The following is a 22646-nucleotide window of genomic DNA, read 5'->3' as shown; positions in this document are numbered from 1 at the left end:
AACACATTGGGAAGTTAGCACCCTTGAGGGATTGGTTTGGTTTAAGGTGCAAACAGCCCTTTTAAGTAATTGTGTTTTTTCTTAGGATTGGCCTCTGACAGTTGTGTGTGAGTGCCAATTACCTTTGGTACTGCAGCCTGAAAAACAAACTCTGTCATGTCTGCCTCTGTAGAGTTGGAAGCATGGATGGTGATGACCGCAACGTTAGGGTTGGGGTTTGCCCTCTCGAACGTGAAATCTATTTTGAGACCATTCTTGTTGTAGGCCGTCATAGGAGGAATACCTACAGGAAGAGATGACTGTAAATAACAATACAGTGCAGAAGTTAAGAGGGGACAAAGAGGATTCTTACCTGCAGCTGCAATGTCATTAAAGAGGGGCTGTGAGGAGAGGCCATCCAGGAGAAAAGGGGGTTGGGAGGCAGGTGCAGAGGGAGTAGGAGCAGGGGCTGGAGCACCTTGGGAGGGAAGGTCAGGGTTTGAGAGAATGTGGACATTCCATAAAGTACATTTCTCACTGTCACTCATCAAGAGGCGGACAGGACACTCCCTTTACCCTCTCCTACTTGCTTCTTTGTTTTGTCTTGTTTAACTTTGTTGTCTCTTTTTGCACTGCTCTCTAAAATCTCTAAAATTCAATGGAATTAACCAACTGAACTCTCAAAAAAATTGACAAGATCTTAGGTTTGGGGGAACCGGTCTGTCCTGACAGAACGGTTGTTGTTGGACACACGACAGACTCCTGGGGGAAGAGGACACTCGCGTGCATGGTGACCCTTTCAGTCGAGAACGTTGAAGACATCTACCTATTCGGAATCATGACAACATGACATCTGCCGATTGGAGTAAGTGTTACTCTAATGAATCAAAAAATTGGAAGATGCTGGCAGTCGTTCAAAGTACACTAAAGATTCCACAAATAATTAGAGGATGATAGCAAAAACTTTGGGTACTCTGCTTTTTGCGATTTTGGACTATATTGCAAATGTGAAAACATCTTGGAGACCCTGGCTGCTCTGATGGTGAAGGATGATGAATTTGAGGAGCATAAATAGAGTGAAAATGTTACATTTATTTTCGCTCGCCCAAACACAAACTAGATAGTTTTCTCTGGCTGCAAGTGACATGGCAAGGTGACTCTCCCAGAGGATAGTGCAGCGAACATGCAACAAACTCAGTCCCTGTCTTTCATGAACAACACACCTTTTAATGGACTGACTGGCTGCGTTATCGCGTTTGAAAGATCCCCACAAATCGGGGAAGAAATGGTGCAAAACCATCTATCCATCCATCCTTTTTCTACCGCTTATTCCCTTTTGGGGTCGCGGGGGCCGCTGGCGCCTATCTCAGCTACAATCGGGCGGAAGGCGGCGTACACCCTGGACAAGTCGCCACCTCATCGCAGGGCCAACACAGATAGACAGACAACATTCACACCCACATTCACACACTGGGGCCAATTTAGTGTTGCCAATCAACCTATCCCCAGGTGCATGTCTTTGGACATGCACCTGGGAACCACACGCAACCACAAAAAATAAACGACACACACACACACGCATGCACGCTCGCGCGCGCGCACGCAAGCAGGCACACGCACGCAGGCGCACACACGCAGGCGCCCGCCCCCAAACCCCACCTTGGACGCTTCACCTCACGTGGTATGATGGAACACGATGCAGCTTCGTGGCTGGCAGCTACGGGCCAGATGCCCGCCCCCTAACTCCTCGTTGCAAGTCTCGAGTTGTATGTCCTAAATTGTACATGTGCTTTGCTATGGAGTTTTTTTTTCCACTCCAGAATGGGTCCGCCCCCAATAAGAATTGAGTGAGAAGAAAAAAGTATATGGACAAATCCCTTAACAAGCACAAAAAAAAAAAAACTCCACGCATGTGAGTGGTGATGTGTGTATATTAATAAAAACAAAACTCCACGCATGTGAGTGGTGATGTGTGTATATTAATAAAAACAATGTCTTTAAAAAACAAAAAATGATATATGCAGAAATTACTTTAAAATTGAACTAGAAAATAACCTCTGCCAGGCCCCACTTCTCAATAGTAAACAATCTTTTTTAAAAAAAAATCCTAAATACAAACATTGATCTGAATCATAGCCCTGAGATGAGGTGGGGACTTGTCCGTGGTGTACGCCGCCTTCTGCCCGATTGTAGCTGAGATAGGCACCAGCGCCCCCCGCTACCCCAAAAAGGGACAAGTGGTAGAAATGGATGGATGGATGATCCGGATCACCCTCAAAATGTAAGCACTTGTTCCTTATCCAATATCTTACATTTTCCGAAAGTTTCATCAAAACCTGCCAACCTTTTTATGTTATGTTGCTAACTAACAGACAAGCCCCAGCAAATATATAACCTCATGTCGGATCAACATTCTGTACATTCTGGTACATAAGCAATTTGTGGATTTTTTCTGGTGTGACGAAGCACACCCATCCCTGAATAGTAGACGGCACATGCACACTTACCCACACTTGACTTTCATTCCCTTGCACGACTTCCCTGCCATCAAGGCTATTACATTAGGAACACCATTAACACTGTTTCCCCTCTTTTCACTTAAACTTAAATGTGCACACAGCTTTCCTGTCGAGCTGTTTTATGCCTGCCAGCCAGAGCGTGTCATCACTTCCAGGTTGGTTGAAAAAAACTTTTTTCACAAGCTTCACATGTCAATAAATTCAACCTCAAAATAACAGATCAATGAAATTGCTGAGCGGGTCAGGATGGACCAAAGAATTTGTTTATGTTACATCAATCACTCAGCCATTAACTGCGTTAAGAATTTACCCTCGATGTAACTTATGAAATGCACATGACGCACCCCAAAACTGAAAAAGATTGTTCAAAAAAAGAAAAACCCCTAAAATGGATATCCACGATCACTAACAGACCACCGTACACAAAAGACGACGACTTTAGCGGTTCCAACACGCAGTAAGAGGCGAAGGATGAAAATCGCACTCAAGTAGGCTACTGAATTCCATGTTAAAGTCAGTCTTTGTATGTGAATAAACACAAGTGCATGTGTAAATATTAAATGTTGAATGTGTACACTGGCGGCTTATAGACTTGCGCGACCAATACAGTATTTGTAGAAAATAAAGGGGTGGGTGCAGCCTATAATTAGGTGTGCTTAATAGCCTGGAAATTATGGGAATGCGTTTTTTTTTATAAGTTTAGAAAAATGTGAAATTTGGAGCATCCTACCACTTAATGAGATGTCACCAAGCAAGTCCAGGAGCTCCCCCCCAGCTGAAGCCAGCTTGGGCGACACGGTCGTCTGGATTACAGGCACCACATCATTACCGCCAAGGAGGTCTAATAAATCATTTGCCTGCGAGATAAGTGCCAAGTGAGTAACAGTTATGATGATAAAATTAATATTTCATGGAGGTGAAATTTCCCCTCACCTGGTTAGTTGGCTGACTGACAAGGAGTGGATGTTTTGGCTCACCAACAGAGGGTTCCGTCTCCCCATTAGTTTGCACAATCTCTGTAGGGCCATTTGTGGCAGTTTTTTCCATGATGGGCATTCTTTCGAGAAGAGCAGGCCTGAGAAGAGATGCAAGTAATGGAGGATGAACCCTACCGGACCACTCGAAAAAGACTTTTCAATTCTTCTAAATGGTCCATTTTATTTGTTTGGTTGTGTTGGGTGTTCATTTATTTTACCTCATGTGGTCATATTTCTTGAAAAGTGCGTTGTACTCTACAGCTCTCTGTTGCAGCTCCACGTCAATGCTACTGCCGTATATTGACACCACCTTCTTGATTCGGCTAGGAGAAAATATTTCAATGTTAGCATGTTAAATTGGCACGTTTCCCAAATTGGTTCACAAATACAAGCAAAACTAATTCAGTACCATATTGTTCAGACCATAGAGTGCACCAGATTATAAGGCACACTGCCAATGAGTGGATCTATTCAGGTCTATCTATATACATACAAAAGACGTGCCCGATTATAAGGTGCACTAAAAGAGGTCATTCTATGATTTTTTTTCTATATTCAAAACACTTCCTTGTGGTCTACATAACATGTAATGGTGGTTCTTTGGTCTAAATGTTGCATAAATTATGCTCTCAAGAATGTTATGAAGTTCCTTTCTGACCATCTTTTCAGTATGCGACATTTTGTGGCCGGGTCTCATTTACGTGGCTCCAGCGTCTTCTCCCTGTCATCTTCGTTGTACCGGCAGTTTTTAGCGCTTCCACAGCTAGTTTACAGACAGATTCAAGATAGAACTCTATGCTACGTTTTGTTACAAATTAGAACAGCTTACGATGAATGCACCACAACAAGTGCATGGAGAAAAAAAAGGATCTTATTGACTACGGTGTCGATGCAGACTACAACGGCGGACACGTGCAAATTTTCAGGACTTTTGCAGATCCCAGATACACATCAGCAGGTACCAATAGGTGAAAAAAGTTAGTTTTGCATAATATTGTGAAACAAAACACCGGATGATCAATCAATCAATCAATGTTTATATATATAGCCCTAAATCAGTAGTGTCTCAAAGGGCTGCACAAACCACAGCACAAACCACAACGGCATCCTCGGTAGAGCCCACATAAGGGCAAGGAAAACTCACCCCAGTGGGACATCGGTGACAGTGACAATAACTATGAGAAACCTTGGAGAGGACCGCATATGTAATCCAATTACTCACTTGACACCACTGAAACGAGTTGACAACTTCATGATGGCAGTAAGTGAATAGCCCCGAGTCACAGGAGTCGACAGATTAGATACTAGAAGGCCTTCCAAGACATCCAGAACCTCATCTTCAGTCACCTTTTTTAAAAAGAGCGAGAGTTAAGTGTATCATCTCATGATTAAAAATACTTTTTCCTCACAATGTAAGACGTGTTTGTAATTAGTGGTGCGTCAGCATGTACCTGAATAGGTTCCTCTTCTTCACACTGTCCAGACACCAGCAGGTCTCCATACTCCCCTATGCACCAGGATGCCACTTGTACAAGAGGTTGCTACATAGACAAAAACAGGAAACTTTAAATGGTGCACCGTATTGCTAGAGGATATATTAGTCTCTCTTAGCACCTGTGAAATGTCATCTAGAAGGGCTTTATAAAGTCTCTGTACAGTGTATGCGTGCATTTCAACACTGTTGGTGATGAGCTGAATAAGGTTAGGAACAGAATCATCGCGCACGTAGCTGCCTGCCTGCAAAGTTGAGCACAGAATAAAATGATTAAAATATAGCAGGTCTTCAGTACTAATATAAAGGGAAATTAATGTTAGCCTACTAGGGTGATATGCAGTTATACGTACTGTTGTCAGAACTCTCATTATGGTGTCTATGTGCCATCTTTTCGAAGGAGCATACCTGTTACATAAAGCAGAAAGTGATACAGTCAGGAAAGGCTTGATGGACAAGATATTCATATAATACAACAAAGAGATTGATGCTGTCAGATAAATATTAAGCATCAACAGTCGTTCAGACGATGGATCACTCTTTTTATCATCACACAGCATTTCTTTCAAGGTAAACAACCCCCTGTGATATATATTTTGTCAGGTATTACTTTGATTTAGTCTATTTGTATTATAAACTTATGGGACAGTAAGCCATAGGGATGCAATGATTAACTTTTTTCTGCTAGCTGTGATTAAAAACGTCTTAATTATTTAAATGCTCGCTATAAACTGACATTATGCTGGTACGTTATTTTTCGGCACAACCTGCACAGAACAAGAGCAAAGTTAGTTTAAAAATTACAACAGGACAAAGCAGTGAACTGCTGCCACCCGAAAAAGAAACTAAAATGTGAGAACATTTCGGATACTTAAAAGTACCCTTAAAGGGGTCATATAATTATATATTTTTTCTACATTCAAAACACTTCCTTGTGATCTATATAACGTGTAATGGTAGATCTTTGGTCAGAATTTGCAAGGATTATGTTTTATAGACCGTTTGAGCGAATTTCTGACTGGCTCTTCAGGATGTGCCGTTTTGCAGGCAGTCTTATTTACTACCTCCACTTCGACAGAGTCTTCTTCCCGCCCCCTTTGTTGTAGTTTTTAGCCCTTCCCTAGCGTGTCTACAGACAGATATAAGTTACAACTATACACTACTTTATATTAGAAATGGCAAATGCAGAGGATGCATGTTGATGTACAACCCAGTCTGCACCACAACAAGACGATAGCAAAAAAGAAGGAGCTTATTGACTATTGCGCAGACTACAATTGCGAAAGCGGGCAAGGCAATCAGGGTACATTTATACCAAATATGGGTAACCCGCTGACAGTTTTCCCAATTTGTGACATCAACAATTGTGCATGTTCCAAACAGCTCTTTGTTGGAAGTAGAAAGGAAGGCAAGATTATTTTAATAAATATCTCTGCATTGCCTTTCAAGATTTGATTTAAAATTTTTAGGACTTATGCAGATCACAAATACACAACAACAGGTACCAATAGGTAAGAAAAGTTGGTTTTGCATTAAAAAGGGAGTAATTAAAAATGATGGCTCCCCCACTTGCAAAACTTGCCAAAAGAAAGTTGCGGCTAAAGGGTTTGATACGTTCAATTTGGAGCAGCTTTAAACACCAAATTAAAGGCAAAATATAATAATTTGGTTAAATTTTGTTAGTGGCAAGTTACTTTATGAAGAACTGGAGTAAATACAGAGACGTCTCTTACAATCAGTAGCTTATTTTTGAGTCAGTTCTGTGCAAACAAACAGCAACAGGTACACCTGTCAAGGGCTTCACTCAGGGACCATTTAACGTTAGAGATTGCTTCTTCCGTCTGTGTTGAATAAACCCTAGTTAAACTAATATAAAACACTAACATAAAATTGTAAAATAACAGCACAAGTATGCGATATAATTATGCGCATTCCAGTTAAAAGCATAAATATTAAAAATAAATAAATGGGCATGGATGACACAAATACATTTTTGTTTGAGTAACATTCTTCCCCAGTGGGATCAAAAAAGTTAACAGTAGTTTTCTATTAATAATACAATTATTAATATTACTTTTTGTTTTTAATAATAGTGTTGTACTGTTATTTGATCACAGTTATTTCCATCAAAATCCGTATGGACTGTCTGGGAATTTATACATTTTTTTGGTGTGAAACTAATCAATGCATAATATTTGTGAAACTTATGATTATAATACTATCATAATCATGCTGTCAAAATTTTGAATCATTGTATCCCTAATCATAGTACATGTTGGCTTCTCAGGACAGTTGTAATGTGCTAGGAAAGGTTTAAGTCGTACTTTTCTGCTGCTAGAAAGACTCCTGACGCACAGTCCGCTTTGAATTCTGGGTCGCAAGAGTCTAGGAAGTAGAGAAGCTCTTTCATCATGCCTCTAATGTTGTTGCCATTCACCAGGGCAAAGCTTAGCTCCATTGCACGTCTGCAGTAGTAACGAGAAGTAGATCAAGAACAAAAACAAAGCGGTTAGATAAAATATTCTTTCATGAACGCCCACTAAGCCCAATCACTGGAAATCACCCTCCACTCACCTCTTGATGGACACATCAAGGTCTTTTAAACAATCCACAATGGTACTTCGATGCCTCTGCACTGCATTGTGGTCTGTCTGTACCGTCTTTAGTAGGGAAGTCAATGCCACATATCTGCAATGGTGAGTTTCAAAAGGATGAAGAGTCAATGTTTATAAAATCCTCTTGATTAGACTAAACGTAAAAAAATGTATTCACTTGATGAAAAGCTTTAGCTGTAGCAGAAGTTCAACAAATATTCAACTTTGTAGCAATGGAAAAATACCACTATCTTTTGAAAATATGTTAAGCTAAGCTCAAATTCCACTAATTAAGCTGCTTTGGTATAGAGGAATTACATAATTAACAAGAATTACATAATTTACGGTACTTATGCACAAATGGCTATTAGGCAAAATCAAACGATTTACACTATGCCTAATAAAAGACAAAGAGAGGATTACCTTATATTTTTGTCATTGTTAAGGAGGAATCGACCCAATATGTTAATAGCCAGAACCTGTAAAATAATTCAACGGTTTTATCAGTTTGATAGTAGAAAATCAATACATTTTTTGTTTCTTTTGACAAAATTTATATTCAATGAGCTCACCCTCAGTCCACTTTCGGACTTGATGTCCATGATCGTCAATACTGTCTCGTACAGGATTGCATTTCCAACATTTTTACTTGTTTCTGTGTTCGTTGCAACCTGCATGTAAAAATATTCCAGTTGTCAGTTGTACAATTGGGTAAAATAAGATATGTCACATATAAGTAGGTATTTTTAAAGCAAATGTTTTCAACCTTTCCTTTTAGGTGTACAGAATTAAAAAAAAACAATTCAAATGGAAATTACATCGAATGTGATAAATGAAGGAATGCAGTCAGATAAAAGTATCAACAGTTTTTCAGACGATGGATCACTCTTTATCATCATACAGCATTTCTTTTAATGTGAGCTAAACTTTGTAATGCATATATTTGTGTTGTTCTCTAGCTACAACAATTTGTGGTATAAAACAGTATATAACAACTTCAATATGCAAAAGATTGAATGCACAGTAATGAACAATGTGAATCAATAATGTTTCTAACCTGTGCAAGAATATCATTCATTGCTTCACTGGAGTCATCATCACTTCTGCCTAAAATCCTCAGTAGTCTCAATATCCGCACCTGAGAACGGTAAACAAGTTGGTCAATTTATATGAAATGAATATTCTGTCATTAATACCACAAGTGAATTTCTTGCTGTGGACATGATTCAAGTTCTGAACTGTCATTGCAGCCATTCAAACTTACAACATTACTACATTTGGCACTCCGTAGAATGAGATTTACCTGCAAGAAAGGATCACTTATGCCTGACACATCATGCTCAGGAGAGTATCCAGACATGATGAGGTTCTTCAGGATTCTCACCAATTGTGGAACCAGCTACAAAAAAGACCAAGAGCAAAACAGACAGCAAAAATGAGGTGTCACAATATACTGCTTTCATTGCAAACATCTCATGACTGTCATTATTAAGAGCAAAGCAAAATGAAAAGGTTATAAGTTGGTTAGAAATAATTATCATAGTAAAACATTGGTAATCAAACTACAGATAAATATGTGAAATTAAAATAACTCAAGTGCAGCTAACTATAATTAGCCAACAGGATCACTACTATGAGCATTTAGTGAAAATAAATGTTATAAGAATAAATTATGTTAGAAACTACAAGATCATTAATTATATGGCTCAGGTGATTCCTAAATAGGTACACTCTTTGAAATTAAATTTAACATTTTGTGTTTGTGGTCAAACTGATGTTTGTTGATCACAACAGCAATTGTGTGCGATGCAATCAAAAAGAACATGTCTGAAAATTACATTGTGTTCCCAAACAAAACATCTCTAAAATTATATTCAAATTGTGTTTCCTTTCTTCTTATCTGCTCAAAAAACATTTCTCCACCATTACATTCCTATGACTGTTACCTTGACAAATCAATTAAATTGGCACATTGTGAAAACCATCAGTCCCTGGTGACAACACCTGTGGCAAATATGTGAACACAGACCCACTCAATAGGGATCAGATTAATTACATATTTGGAAAATCAAGACTCAAAATAATTATGAGAAGTGCAGCTGACAAATTAATCCTTCAAATTCTGTATTATTGACAGACATTGTAATGATCACTGTACAAATTCAAATAATTGCTTTAAAGAAAAAAGCACCATGAATTATACAACACATATTTGGTGACTGTGAGGAGTGATTACTAATGACAGCATGCACCAACTATGAGATCAGAATGCGCTCTTACCTTCTCATTCTAACACAATGCAGGTATTGTAACAAAGACAAATGACAGAAAAAATATGAGGTAGATGTTAGGGAGTGGAAAATCATTCACTTTCAGAGAGCTTAAAATAAGTAGATCATGAACATGAGGGGTGGGCGCTTCAGGCATGGCTTGTGCTGCATCAAGATTGAAAAGCAACCAGTGGAATATACAATACAAGAGGAAAATACAGCAAAGGTAGATAAAACACAAACAAGTTCAGCATTTTCTTACAGTCTGACATATGGGCCAGAAAGCCATTTGGCCAAAGTGAGCTATCTTTTCTAAGTAGATTGTGAAGAAATTGGCATAGGCACACAATATTAATGTTTCTCTGTGCTTTAATGGCCTGCACAGTGCAAACAGTCTGGAAGCTGTTAATCCAGTGTGCAGACATCCATTTTCCCACTATTTTCACATATATTTTTATCCTGCACATTACCTAAAATTAGCTGGATGTGAATGTTTCAACCGTGCTGAGCTTTGCCATTAACCAACTCCTGAGTGCCCGATTTAATCTCAAACCGAGCAATGAAAATGTGAACACCAGAAAAGCCTCAAGTATAACACCCTAGGTATGACATGAGCTAACGTTGCTAAAATGCAAATGCAGGCAAATACTGCCATTACCAGAGGTAGTCACAATACCAAATTAATGTCTATGTAAAATAGCAGTGGACTGAAATACTAGCATGCCATCTTAAAATCACATGCAGCAGTAGTATTACACTAACTTTGTTTGGCACACTCTTCATGAGGAAAAACATACACTCATGATAAGTAATTGTGTTACAGCTAAAAAAAAGAAGTTGGTTTGTACCTTTCTGAAGTGAGACAGCATGTCAGGACTTCTCTCACACATCTCAGTGAGGAGGACAACAGATGTATGGAGAACACCTGGGGGGGTAAACCAAGTAAAGGTCATTAAGCTGAAAAGAGGCAAAGGAATAAAATAACCATAAGTTGTTTGGTTGGGGATTTTTAATGCAGCACTATAAGGAGAGTAACAAAACACACGATGGCCAGTTGAAGTAGAGTTTAATGGGGAACTGCACTTTTTGGATCGTTCAAAATCATTATGAAAGACAGGATGACAGATCTCCTTTATGAGCTGCCACCTTATTGTGGTAGAGGGGTTTGCATGTCTCAATGATCCTTCAAGCTATGTTGTCTGGCTCTGCTCCGATGGCACAGCCCGAAGAGGCAACATGGGTCCCTTCTCCAATGGGCTCACCCCTTATAGGAGGGTGCAAAGTTGTTGGGTGCAGTGTGAGCAGGGCGGAAGCCGAAGGCAGGGCCCTTGGTGGTCCAAACCTCTGCTACAGAAGCTAGCTCTTGGAACGTGGAACGTCACCTTATGGGGGGAGGGGGCCTGAGCTGGTGCGCGAGGTGGAGAAGTTTTGGCGAGATATAGTCGGACTCGCTTTGATGCACAGCAAAGGCTCTGGAATCAGTCCTCTCAAGAGGTGCTGGACTCTCTCCCACTCTGGCGTTGCAATTCTTGTTGACCCCCCTGGGGTAAAGACTGTACGTTAGAGTTTAACCCAGTAGACGAGAGGGTAGCTTCCGTCCGCCTTTGAGTTGTGGGACGGGTCCTGAATGTTGGTGCTTTTTAAGTTAAAGTACCAATGATTGTCACACACACACTAAGTGTGGTGAAATTTGTCCACTGGGTTTGACCCATCCCCTTGTTCCACCCCCTGGGAGGTGAGTGGAGCAGTGGTGCCGCACCCGGGAATCATTTCTGGTGATTTAACCCCCAATTCCAACCCTTGTTGCGGAGTGCCAAGCAGGGAGGTAATGGGTCCAATTTTCTTTTTGTCTTTGGTATGACTCAGCCGGGGTTTGAACTCACAACCTACTGATCTCAGGGCGGACACTCTAACCACTAAACCACTGAATAGGCTTATGCACCAAACGACAACTCAGAGTACCCGCCCTTTTTGGATACCCTGGAGGGAGTACTGGAGAGTGCTCCCCGTGTGATTCCCTTGTTCTACTGGGTGACTTAAATGCTCACATTGGCAACAACAGTGAAACCTGGCAAGGCGTGATTGGGAGGTATGGTCACCCGGATCTGAACCCAAGTGGTGTTTTGTTATTGGACTTTTGTGTTCGTCACAGATTTGTTAATAACGAACACCATGTTCAGACATAAAGATGTCCATATGTGCACTTTGCACCTGGACAGCGCAGGCCGTAGTTCAATTCTCAAATTTGTAGTTGTGTCATCGCATTTGCGGTCTTATGTTTTGGACACTCGGGTGAAGAGAGGGGCGGAGTTTTCTACTAATCACCACCTGGTGGGAGTTGGTTCCAAATGGTGGCGGAGGATGCCGGACAGACGTGGCAGGCCTAAACGCATTGTGGGGGTCTGCTGGGACCGTCTGGCAAAGTTTCCTCTTAGAGACAGTTTCAATTCCTACCTTGGGAAGAACTTTGAACATGTCACGCGGGAGGCGCTGGACATTGAGTCCGAGTGGACCAATGTCTGTACCTCTATTGTTGAGGCGGCCGGTCGGAGATGTGGCTGCAAGGTGGTTGGTGCCTGTCGTGGCGGTAATTCCAGAACCCAGGGATGCCGTCAAGTTGAAGAAAGAGTCCTACTGGTTCATTTTGACTCATGGGACTCCATAGGCAACGGTTGGGTACCAACAGGTCAAGCGGTGTGCGGCTTTGGCGGTCGCAGAGGCAAAAACTTGAAAACGGGAAGAAAAAGACTTCCGAACAGCTTCGAAGAGACTCTGGACCTCCATCCGCCACCTCATGAAGGGGAAGCAGTGCACTTTCAACACCATGTATGGTGGGAACAGTGTGCTGCTGACCTCGACTCAGGATGTTGTAGATCTGTGGAAGGAATATTTCGAAGACCATCACAAACACACATACATGTCTTCCAATGGGGAAGCAGTGCCTGGGGAATCTGTGGAGGGCTCACATATTTCTGGGGCTCAGGTTGCCGAGGTGGTTAAAAAGCACCTCGGTGGCAACGCCCTAGGGTGGATGAGATGCGTCCGGAGTTTCTTAAGGCTTTGGATGCTGTGGGGCTGTCTTTGTTGACAAGACTCTGTTACATTGTGTGGACATCGGGGGCGATGCTTCTGGATTGGCAGACTGGGATGGTGGTTCCTCACTTTAAGAAGGGGAACCGGAGTGTGTGTTCCAACTATTGTGGAATCACAATTCTCAGCCTTCCCGGTAAGGTCTATTCACGTGTACTGGAGAGGAGGCTACGCCAGATAGTCAAACCTCAGGTTCAGGAGTGGCAGTGTGGTTTTCGTTCTGGTCGTGGAATTGTGGACAAGCTCTATATTCTCGGTAGGGTCTTTGAGGCTTCATGGAAGTTTGCCCAACCAGTCTACATGTACTTTCTGGACTTGGAAAAGGCATTCGACCGTGTCCCTTGGGAAGTCCTGTAGGGAGTGCTCAGAGTATGGGGTATTGAACGGTCCGCTTCCTGTATGATAGGTCTCAGAGCTTGGTCCGCATTACCGCCAGTAAGTCGGACCTGTTTTCAGTGAGGGTTGAAATCCGCCACGGCTGCTCTTTGTCACCAATTCTGTTTATAACTTTAATGGACAGAATTTCTAGGCGGAGTCAGGGCGCTGAGGAGATCTGGTTTGGTGACTGCAGCATTGGGTCTCTGCCTTTTGCAGATGATGTAGTCCTGATGGCTTCATCTAGCCAGAATCTTCAGCTCTCACTGGATCGCGTCGGTGCAGAGTGTGAAGCGACTGGGATGAGAATCAACTCCAAGTTCGAGTCCATGGTTCTCGCCCGGCAAAGGGTGGAGTGCCATTTCCAGGTTGGGGAAAAGATCTTGCACCAAGCTGAGGAGTTCCAGTACCTCGAAGTCTTGTTCATCACTGAAGAAAGAGTGTAATAAAACATCACTTACCATGCAAGGTCTGCTGTCATTTGGGTGCAGAGTGCTGGGATTTTCAAATATTACCATTTCGGTGAAGAATGTCTCATAATCCCCGCAAAGAAAAGTGTGTGTGTGTGTGTGTGTGTGTGTGTGTGTGTGTGTGTGTGTGTGTGTGTGTGTGTGTGTGGGGTGTCTGTCAAAGTCTCATAGGTGTCAGAAGTTTTTTTTTGTTGCTTCCCGAGAGCTTTGAGCTAAACCATGCCTCTCACTCTCATTTGTGGAGGACACACATTAAAAAAAACATTGCAAATTGCAGTGAGTGGAAAAGGATGAGTGCTGCAGTGAAGGACAGGCAGGCAGGCAGGCAGAGGATCCTGACGAACCGTTTACACTAACCATGGTTTTTCTCACTCAGCAGGTTTTTTGTGGCTGGAAGGAACATTTCCATGAGTTCTGGAACCTTTCTGATGACATGAACTGCACACAACGCCGCCTGGCAACAAACAAATATTGAGATATAAGACAAGTGACTGTAAATTATATTTTTCAAACCAGTTTGTTTTTTTGTAGATATACAAGAAAACAGGTTAGTGATACTCGTACACATGGAAAATAATCCCTTGTTTATTGGTGTTAATTGGCTGTGGGCCTGATGATGGTGAATACATTTCTGTAATGTAGACTTGTTTGAATATAATTTAAATATTTTTAAAATTGATTTACAATCTTCTAAATGTGTTTACATTTTTGAGAGTCTGCTGGACATTAAATAACACCCACGGAATTTTACACTCCAATAAAATAATCCATTACAGTAATGCTGCGTAAGCCTGAGCCAATCAGTGTTGCATTAATATTTCTATGCTTAATTTAGGCTCAAAAAATGGAAAGAATATGCTTTAAAAAAATTATCTGCAATAGAGTGAAGAAGCAAACTTTGAAGTGTGATGTAGCGAGGAACAACTGCAAACGCCGTGCACACTAACAATTTGCAGTCATGTTACAAAAGGCTATACAGTACATTCATTGCTAGCTAACGTTAGTAGCTAAAGTTTGACATATCACTGTCATTAGCTGACAACAAACATAACTAATGTGCGTGTTATGTTGAGTGTTGTTTATGTGCCCAAAAAAGGAAAAACGTGGGAAATGAGGTTTCCAACTTTTCAAAAAGGTAACACCCCTGGGGGTGCTTTCAAAAGCTTTCAGTTGCAAAAGAGTTGCAAACAGTTACTTTCAAACATATTTAACTTATGGTTTTAATTTACAGTGGGATATGTGGCAATTAATAACAAACTCAATTGTTTTAATTGTTCCTACTTTTTAACAAAACTAAGGTATGTATATGAAATATCCTTCAAATTAACTTTTGCTTTTATTCGATCAGAAATTATTAGTTTGAAAAAAGACAATGCCACAAATTACAGTGCTAGATGGCATAGCAAACAGTCCATCTTATGCTTATCAACATTCTACATTTTTATAAAGTATTTTTTTTTGTACAGATATGAATTGTACATTGTACAGAATGATTTTCAAATAACTAAAAAAGTGTCCTCTGGGAGGCATAATTTACGTCTTGAATGCAAGTAAATAGACAAAGAGGGGGGACTATAGTTTTATCAAGTGGATTACTCCAAACTTAACAATTGAGCACTACATCTTCAGTGATGTGCAGAGGGACTGCTTCAGTGATCGCTTTCCATCATGCTCCTTTCTTATCATACATGGTATCTTGCGCAAGTGATTCCACCGCAGTAAACTTTGTAGCGCCCTTGTTTGCCTTGTAAAGAGTTGCATTTCTCCTACTCAACAATTTTGTTTGAGATGCTGGAATAAGTTTGTTGTGCTACTATTTTGTTACAATGGGTTTAAACACACTTGCCATTTGTTCCTCATCTGTTGCTGCAAACCAGTTCCAAACCACTGACACTACTCCTTTCTTGGAAACAAACTTCTTACATTTGCCCACATTAGCCATGTTTTTGTTATGCGTGTGAGACTCTTTGAAACATACAACAATAAAAGATGTATTGTGGAATTGTTTCTGTAGCTACGTGTCTTAATAACCGAACATATTTAATTAGGGCCTACCTTTTTCCTCAAGTAAGAGTTGGATGTTTTTAGTAACTTCTCAACCTCCCCCGCCAGGTCACGGCACATTTCTGAGGAGCCCATGCAGCCCAAAGTGCACAGAGCAAGTCCCTGGACATATTGTGTGCTGTGATTCAAGTCACTGTGGGACATCAGAGATTATTAATAGTTTAAAGACCGTGTGCATCATTGGATAACATATGAAGGTTTGATTTAAATAAACAAATGACAAATTAAAATATTCAGGCAAGATTGGAAAAAAACAGGCAATAGAGGTCATACAAGTTTAGTAAGAGGAATGTAGACACATTGAAGCTTAGAAACAACAAAAACAAACATTGTGGCTAATGCGGAAACTTACTTTTTAATGCAATTCGTCATTAATAGGTGGACGTCCTGCCTCTCGTCCAACAGCAGCATAGCTCCTAAATAACCTATTCGCTTGTCAGTAAACTTCTGCGATGCAATCAACTTCAGGCACTCAAGCTGAAAAACAATTGTACAAAATAGATTAGTAAATGTATGTGTGTGTATATGTGTGTATATATATATATATATATATATGTATATATTAGGGGTGTTAACGGTACGCAAAAATTTTGGTTTGGTACGTACCTCGGTTTAGAGGTCACGGTTCGGTTAATTTTCGGTACAGTAAGAAAACAACAAAATATTAATTTTTGGGGTTATTTACCAAATTTGTAAACAATGGCATAAGATACATATACACACAGGGTCCATTGCCAAGTTTAATGTGGTCAACATAAATAAAATAAAAACTCAATAAGATAAGGCTCTGAATGGTTTCTTAAGAAAACCTTTCTACATATCAAGTGCTTTTTTTGATTGAGACTTATTAGTAGATTGCACAGTACAGTACATTTTTTTTTTATATATATTCCAGACAATTGACCACTGAATGCAAACACCCCAGTAAGTTTTTCAACTTGTTTAAGTCGGGGTCCACGTTCATCAACACTCCCCCCCCAGCCTGGCTAACTTGGTTGCTATAAAAACATTTGTTATTGCTTCAGCCCTGCCTGACTCGCCGAGGAGAGGCTGCTTGAATGCGGTGGTGACGCTTCAGAGTTAGCATGTTTGACGTGTTGGCAGAAGCGAAAACCTACTGCTGCTGAAAAATGTTGCCGAAGCCTCCATCCTCCATTGTTGTATCACGCAGCCAAAGTGTTCCCAAACGGGAGATCTTAACGAGGCAGGAGGGTCTTCCAGCTCTGGCTTTTACATGTTGTCCTAGCCCGGTCATTGCTCGATCTGCATTGTTTACACAGCGTGCAGTGCGCTACCTAATATGTCCGTGTGGGAACTCGTTCGATACACCTCCAAATTGAACCCCCGTACCGAAACGGTTCAATACAAATACACATACCGTTACAGCCCTAGTATGTGTATATATATATATATATATATATATACACATACATTCACACACATTCACACACACACACACACACACACACACACACACACACACACACACACACACACACAGAGATTAGGGTTGTTCAATAAATTTATTTATTCGTAACAGTTTCTAAAGGTATCCGAAAATATACTTCAATGTTTTTTAAAGCCACTTAAAAACAATGTATACCCATGTCTTACCGCATGTGGTTATAATATAGTCAAAAGTTCTCAATTGCTTGTAAAAAAAAACACAATTGTAAGCATTTGACAATAATCTTAAATTGTTATAAAAGTTTACATCAACTGTTACTATCTAGTGAATTAGAATTGCCTCACAAGACTGTTTCACTTGAGAATTTAATTTTAATTTATATTTCATTGGTGGTTGCAGCAGCTGACAGTTGTGTTGGCCACAGCAGAAGTGGCTTTGATGGTTATCCCTAAAAAATTTTTGGCATAGTTAACTGCTACCTGCATTTAATCGCTGACTTGTGATTAGCTAATAGCATGTTTGATTTCACTGCAGTGATGCCTATTCAGCAATGCTCAAAAGGCTCTGAGGGTTTACAATCGACAGGCTTTAACCAAGTATTGAAAAGTTACCCAGCCAGCCACTTAAGCTTAAATCCGCACAGTCACAGGATGTAGAATTCCAAGCATCCTGTGTTCTCACTTTGTGCACTGGCTGTAGTCAACACCCAATGAAAATGTTCCACCTGTCAATCATCACACTGTACTTTTAATGGAAATGATTAAAAACAGAACTGCACTTAAAACCTCAAAATAAACATACAATTCTGTATAAGATGATCAATATAATATAATGAGGAGGAATATTTTTAATGTATTCTCTTTAATGCATGCTGTAAAAATGCATATCCTCTAAAGATTTACTTTATAACGCCCACAAACTGAAGGATACGTTTTTAATCAAGAGACAATTTCAGAAAAGTAGTTAAAAGGTTTTGAAAAGGTTAAATCATCATACTAAGAATTCAAATGATGGAGTTCGGAAATGTATGATTTAAACACTATAGAAAAAGACATGTCATGGAATAATACTTGGAAAAATGCTAATAAGCCCTTAATATCAATGATCACCAACCTTTTAGAGCCCAAGATCCCTGGTCTAAGACAAAAACCAAAGCAAGATCTATCCCAGTGTCAACTTTGTTTTGTGTGTGTGTGTATGAGATACAGTCGCGATCAAAAGTTAACATACACTTGTAAAGAACATCATGTCATGGCTGTCTTGAGTTTCAAATAATTTCTACAACTCTTATTTTTTTGTGTTAAGAGTGATTGGAGCACTTGTTGGTCACAAAAAACATTCATGAAGTTTGGTTCTTTTATGATTTATTATGGGTCTAATGAAAATGTGACCAAATCTGCTAGGTCAAAAGTATACTTACAGCAATGTTAATATTTGGTTACATGTCCCTAGGCAAGTTTCACTGCAATAAGGCGCTTTTGATAGCCATCCACAAGCTTCTGGTTGAAATTTTGATCACTCCTCTTGACAAAATTGGTGCAGTTCAGATAAATGTGTTGGTTTTCTGACATGGACTTGTTTACTCAGCATTGTCCAGATTTTGGCAAGGCCATTCTAAAACCTTATTCTAGCCTGATCTAGCCATTCCTTTACCACTTTTGACGTGTGTTTGGGGTCATTGTCCCTTTGGAACACCCAACTGCGCCCAAGACCTAACCTCCGGGCTGATGATTTTAGGTTGTCCTGAAGAATTTGGAGGTAATCCTCCTTAATTCTTTTCCTGTGGGAATGTTACAAAATAAGAGTTGTGGTCTATAGTGACAATTGCCTTGGTTGTCCATCCTACGCCACCATATGTCATGTGACGTGCCTGCATCAGGACAGTTGCTAATATTAGCCAAACTAGCAGTTGAACTACAGACGACTGAAATAAATGAGGCGTGCATGAAACAAGCTCTGCTTCCCATTAACAAGATATGGTGTCAGAGTTAAGGAATACACGCCTACAGTAATCAAAGAATGGCAAAGCCAATTGATTTTGCCATCCAGCGTAGTGGCCGCTATGGAGGTAATGCTTTACACGCTTTCGGCCGTTACAAGACCTCTTGTATCCCGATTGAAAGTCAGAGACAAGGAAAAGAAACACACAGACATTGTGATTTATCGATGACTGCAATGTAATTAGGTTAATTTTCATCGTTTGATGGATTGAAGTATTGACTATCATCCCAGTCCTACAATTGTATTACATTTTTTAATGCCTCTGGCCATTGTACTTATTGATTTTTAATGCCATTTAAGGTCTTAATTTTTGCAAAAGCCACGTAATTAGTTGTAATGCTTTTTAATGCCCAGAGAATCCTGCTATATAAAGTCGTTAATTTGTGGCAACAAACAAATTTGCCCCATCAAAAACAGGTTCTCCCTCACTTATACACCAAATTATAACAGAACCGAGGTGGAATGCATCTTTACTCTGCTTGCCAGCATATCTCATATGCACCTGGTATCCCAGTGAATAAGACATAGTACAAGGGATGTGTTACTAATTTAGTAACTGTCATGCATTTATTCTTTAGTTAAATTCAATATACAGTTACAACAGGTAAAGTATTCGGTGGGTCAGCGGGAGTGGAAATCTTCTTCCACAAGCGCAGAAAGTGTGAATTACCACCACCGTGCAAGGTGTGCGTAAAAACTCCAGAGGCTTAGAACCCAACCTTTACTGCTTCCATTGATGAAAAGAAGATACAGCATAGAGAAATTCATTTGTTTGGCAACCCTTTGCCTTCCTGGTGATTAAGCAGTGGTGGTCAAAGTGTGGGCAAGGGGTCATTTGTGGAATGTTGTTTTATGGGCAGTAGCACAATGCTGAATACAAATCAATAAATAAAACAAAAAAAAAAATGGAAAAACAGAGCAAAAGTAATGAAAAAATAAAATGTTGATACTAATAATGAAAACAAACCCAAAGATGTATCGATGTATCCATATTGTTTTGGACTTTTTAATAGCATATTTCATTACAAATTGCATGAGAACGTCAGCATCCACCCACCCCCGTTTTTACCAAACGATTGATTCTAAAATTGTGTTTTCAGAGAGAAAAAAATTATTTGGTCCTGGCATGAATACAGTACAATACGTGATATTGCTGATCAATACAACACTAGGTAACTTACCTGCCCAAAGTGTGCCGGATAGCCCAACATGTGCATATAAAGAAGCTTTGCCACATTTCTGCAACGATATGTATTGTCTTCTTCTCTGAAAGATGAACGAATAGCAGCACACTCTTTCTGGATCATTTCCCGCTCCTCTGCCTGAGTCCTTGCTGTCCGGATAGTCCGGATCAGCTCCCGCAATCTGATCGGAGCTGGCATTCTCTGGAACACAAAACAGTGAAAAGGTTAGTACAGTAGTAAACTGAAACACGATCTAAGGAATAGAAACGTAGAAAAACAAATTGTGATCAATCATTGGCTGAAAAAATTGATTAGTTGGCTTGTCTGTAACAAGCAGATGTGCTTTCGATTCTGACTCATCTAGTGGGTGACCTCAAGTAAAAAAACATGACAGCCTACAACAATGGTCATCAACCTAGGTCACTTGACTTTTGAACAGAAGTACCGTATTTTTCGGACTATAAGTCGCAGTTTTTTGCATAGTTTGGCCGGGGGTGCGACTTATTCTCAGGAGCGACTTATGTGTGAAATTATCAACACATTACCGTAAAATATCAAATAATATTATTTAGCTCATTCACGTGAGGGACTAGACGTATAAGATTTCATCGGATTTAGCAATTAAGAGTGACAGATTGGTGTACGTATAGCATTTTCTGTATGTTATAGTTATTTGAATGACTCTTACCATAATATGTTACGTTAACATACCAGGCACCTTCTCAGTTGGTTATTTATGCGTCATATAACGTACACTTATTTAGCCTGTTGTTCACTATTCGTTATTTATTTAAAATTGCATTTCAAATGTCTATTCTTGGTGTTGGGTTTTATCAAATAAATTTCCCCCCAAAATGCGACTTATATATGTTTTTTTCCTTCTTTATTATGCATTTTTGGTAGGTGGGACTTATACTCCGGAGCTACTTATACTCCCAAAAATACGGTAAATGAAGTAGTGGTCCACCAAACCAAAATGGCTACTCAGGTGCAGCAAACGGTGTGAGAAGTATCTAAGAACGCAGGAGGCCTAGATTTTACAGCTATAAGCAGAAACGAGCAAAAAAAATCTAACTATACAATGGAATCTACCCCTGTACGTTTTTCAAAAAAATGTTTTTGTCGAGTGATACAAAGGATTATCTGTTTGCCACGTTCCCTGACGTGTCAAAGTATTTGGTGTGCCAGACGTCAATGTCGAGACAACAAAACAGATGAAAACTTGGAGATCTAAAACTGCTGTGTGTGTGTGGCTGGGTCAAGATAATTGTTTTTAAGATTCTACCGGACTCTTTCGCCCTTCTTTATTAACTCTCTAGGAACTCTGAAGAAATTGTTATCCTTTTCGAGTTTTGAACGGTTCCAACAGCCTAAGACACCACAAACATAGGGCATATTTCTTCAAGAACAGCACAGTGCCGCCCAGGAACAGATGCTCGCTGCCCCACCACTGTAAGAGTCTCACATATTTAATGAGCAGGACGTGACGTCAAGTAAATACAACATATTCCCTCTAATGACTGGAATATACTCTTGAGTAATGCAACTTGCGTCCCCTCTAACGGCGTCTTGTTTGATTTATAGTTCTTCCGTGGGGGGTTCTTCCAAAACAGTGTGTCCTCAAGGAGAAACCACAGCTGATTGATTGATTGATTTGATCGATTGATTGAAACTTTTATTAGTAGATTGCACAGTTCAGTACATATTTCGTACAATTGACCACTAAATGGTAACACCCGAATAAGTTTTTCAACTTGTTTAAGTCAGGGTCCACGTTAATCAATTCATGGCAAGCTGTTGTTGACCTGATTAGTTCCAGTGTAGACAAGGTGTCGATGTAGTTTTCATCACTCTTTTTAATAAGGTAAATATCAGTCAGAACAATTAGTTCACTTTTAATTGACGAAAATACGTTGGGGAAGATGGACAGTGCAACCCCTGAACGAGTCGCGGCAGAGGACGCTATTACTATTCGCAACGCTATTCGGCCATTCGGGACATGAGAAAGCTATGTCATTAAAAATGACCGAAACTGTTAGATAACTATTATTACGACATGCTGGTGTTAATGTGTATGGACATGTCTTATTGATGTTTGGCAATAAAAGTGTCACACTTAAACACTATCTGGATGCAACGATTCAAAATATAAAGTACACAATATCCGTGTCCATGCAATTGTTTAATCACTGTTGCTTTATTTCATAAAGTAATTTTTGCATT

At 40.0% G+C, this 22646-nt stretch overlaps 1 protein-coding gene across 3 annotated transcripts in view; it reads right to left on the bottom strand.

Moving 5' to 3' along the window:
- ap1g1 (adaptor related protein complex 1 subunit gamma 1) overlaps positions 1-22646 on the bottom strand; it is a 50532-nt gene that overhangs the window by 5699 nt on the left and 22187 nt on the right. For all 3 annotated transcript variants that reach the window (XM_061882184.1, XM_061882176.1, XM_061882193.1), the window contains 20 exons: positions 20421-20624; positions 16183-16307; positions 15822-15963; positions 14124-14220; positions 10680-10756; positions 8865-8960; positions 8619-8699; positions 8134-8232; positions 7985-8040; positions 7542-7655; positions 7292-7432; positions 5321-5375; positions 5090-5212; positions 4927-5016; positions 4698-4822; positions 3694-3798; positions 3432-3573; positions 3229-3355; positions 353-457; positions 123-283 (listed from right to left, as the gene is read on the bottom strand). In XM_061882184.1, the coding sequence (XP_061738168.1) occupies positions 123-283; positions 353-457; positions 3229-3355; positions 3432-3573; positions 3694-3798; positions 4698-4822; positions 4927-5016; positions 5090-5212; positions 5321-5375; positions 7292-7432; positions 7542-7655; positions 7985-8040; positions 8134-8232; positions 8619-8699; positions 8865-8960; positions 10680-10756; positions 14124-14220; positions 15822-15963; positions 16183-16307; positions 20421-20621 (2262 nt within the window). In that variant the 5' untranslated portion in view covers positions 20622-20624. The remainder of the gene's footprint in view (positions 1-122; positions 284-352; positions 458-3228; positions 3356-3431; positions 3574-3693; positions 3799-4697; positions 4823-4926; positions 5017-5089; positions 5213-5320; positions 5376-7291; positions 7433-7541; positions 7656-7984; positions 8041-8133; positions 8233-8618; positions 8700-8864; positions 8961-10679; positions 10757-14123; positions 14221-15821; positions 15964-16182; positions 16308-20420; positions 20625-22646) is intronic.

Source organism: Nerophis ophidion, linkage group LG02 (assembly GCF_033978795.1).
Source record: "Nerophis ophidion isolate RoL-2023_Sa linkage group LG02, RoL_Noph_v1.0, whole genome shotgun sequence".
NCBI classification, from domain to species: domain Eukaryota; kingdom Metazoa; phylum Chordata; class Actinopteri; order Syngnathiformes; family Syngnathidae; genus Nerophis; species Nerophis ophidion.
This window is presented reverse-complemented; position numbering and strand designations above follow the sequence as displayed.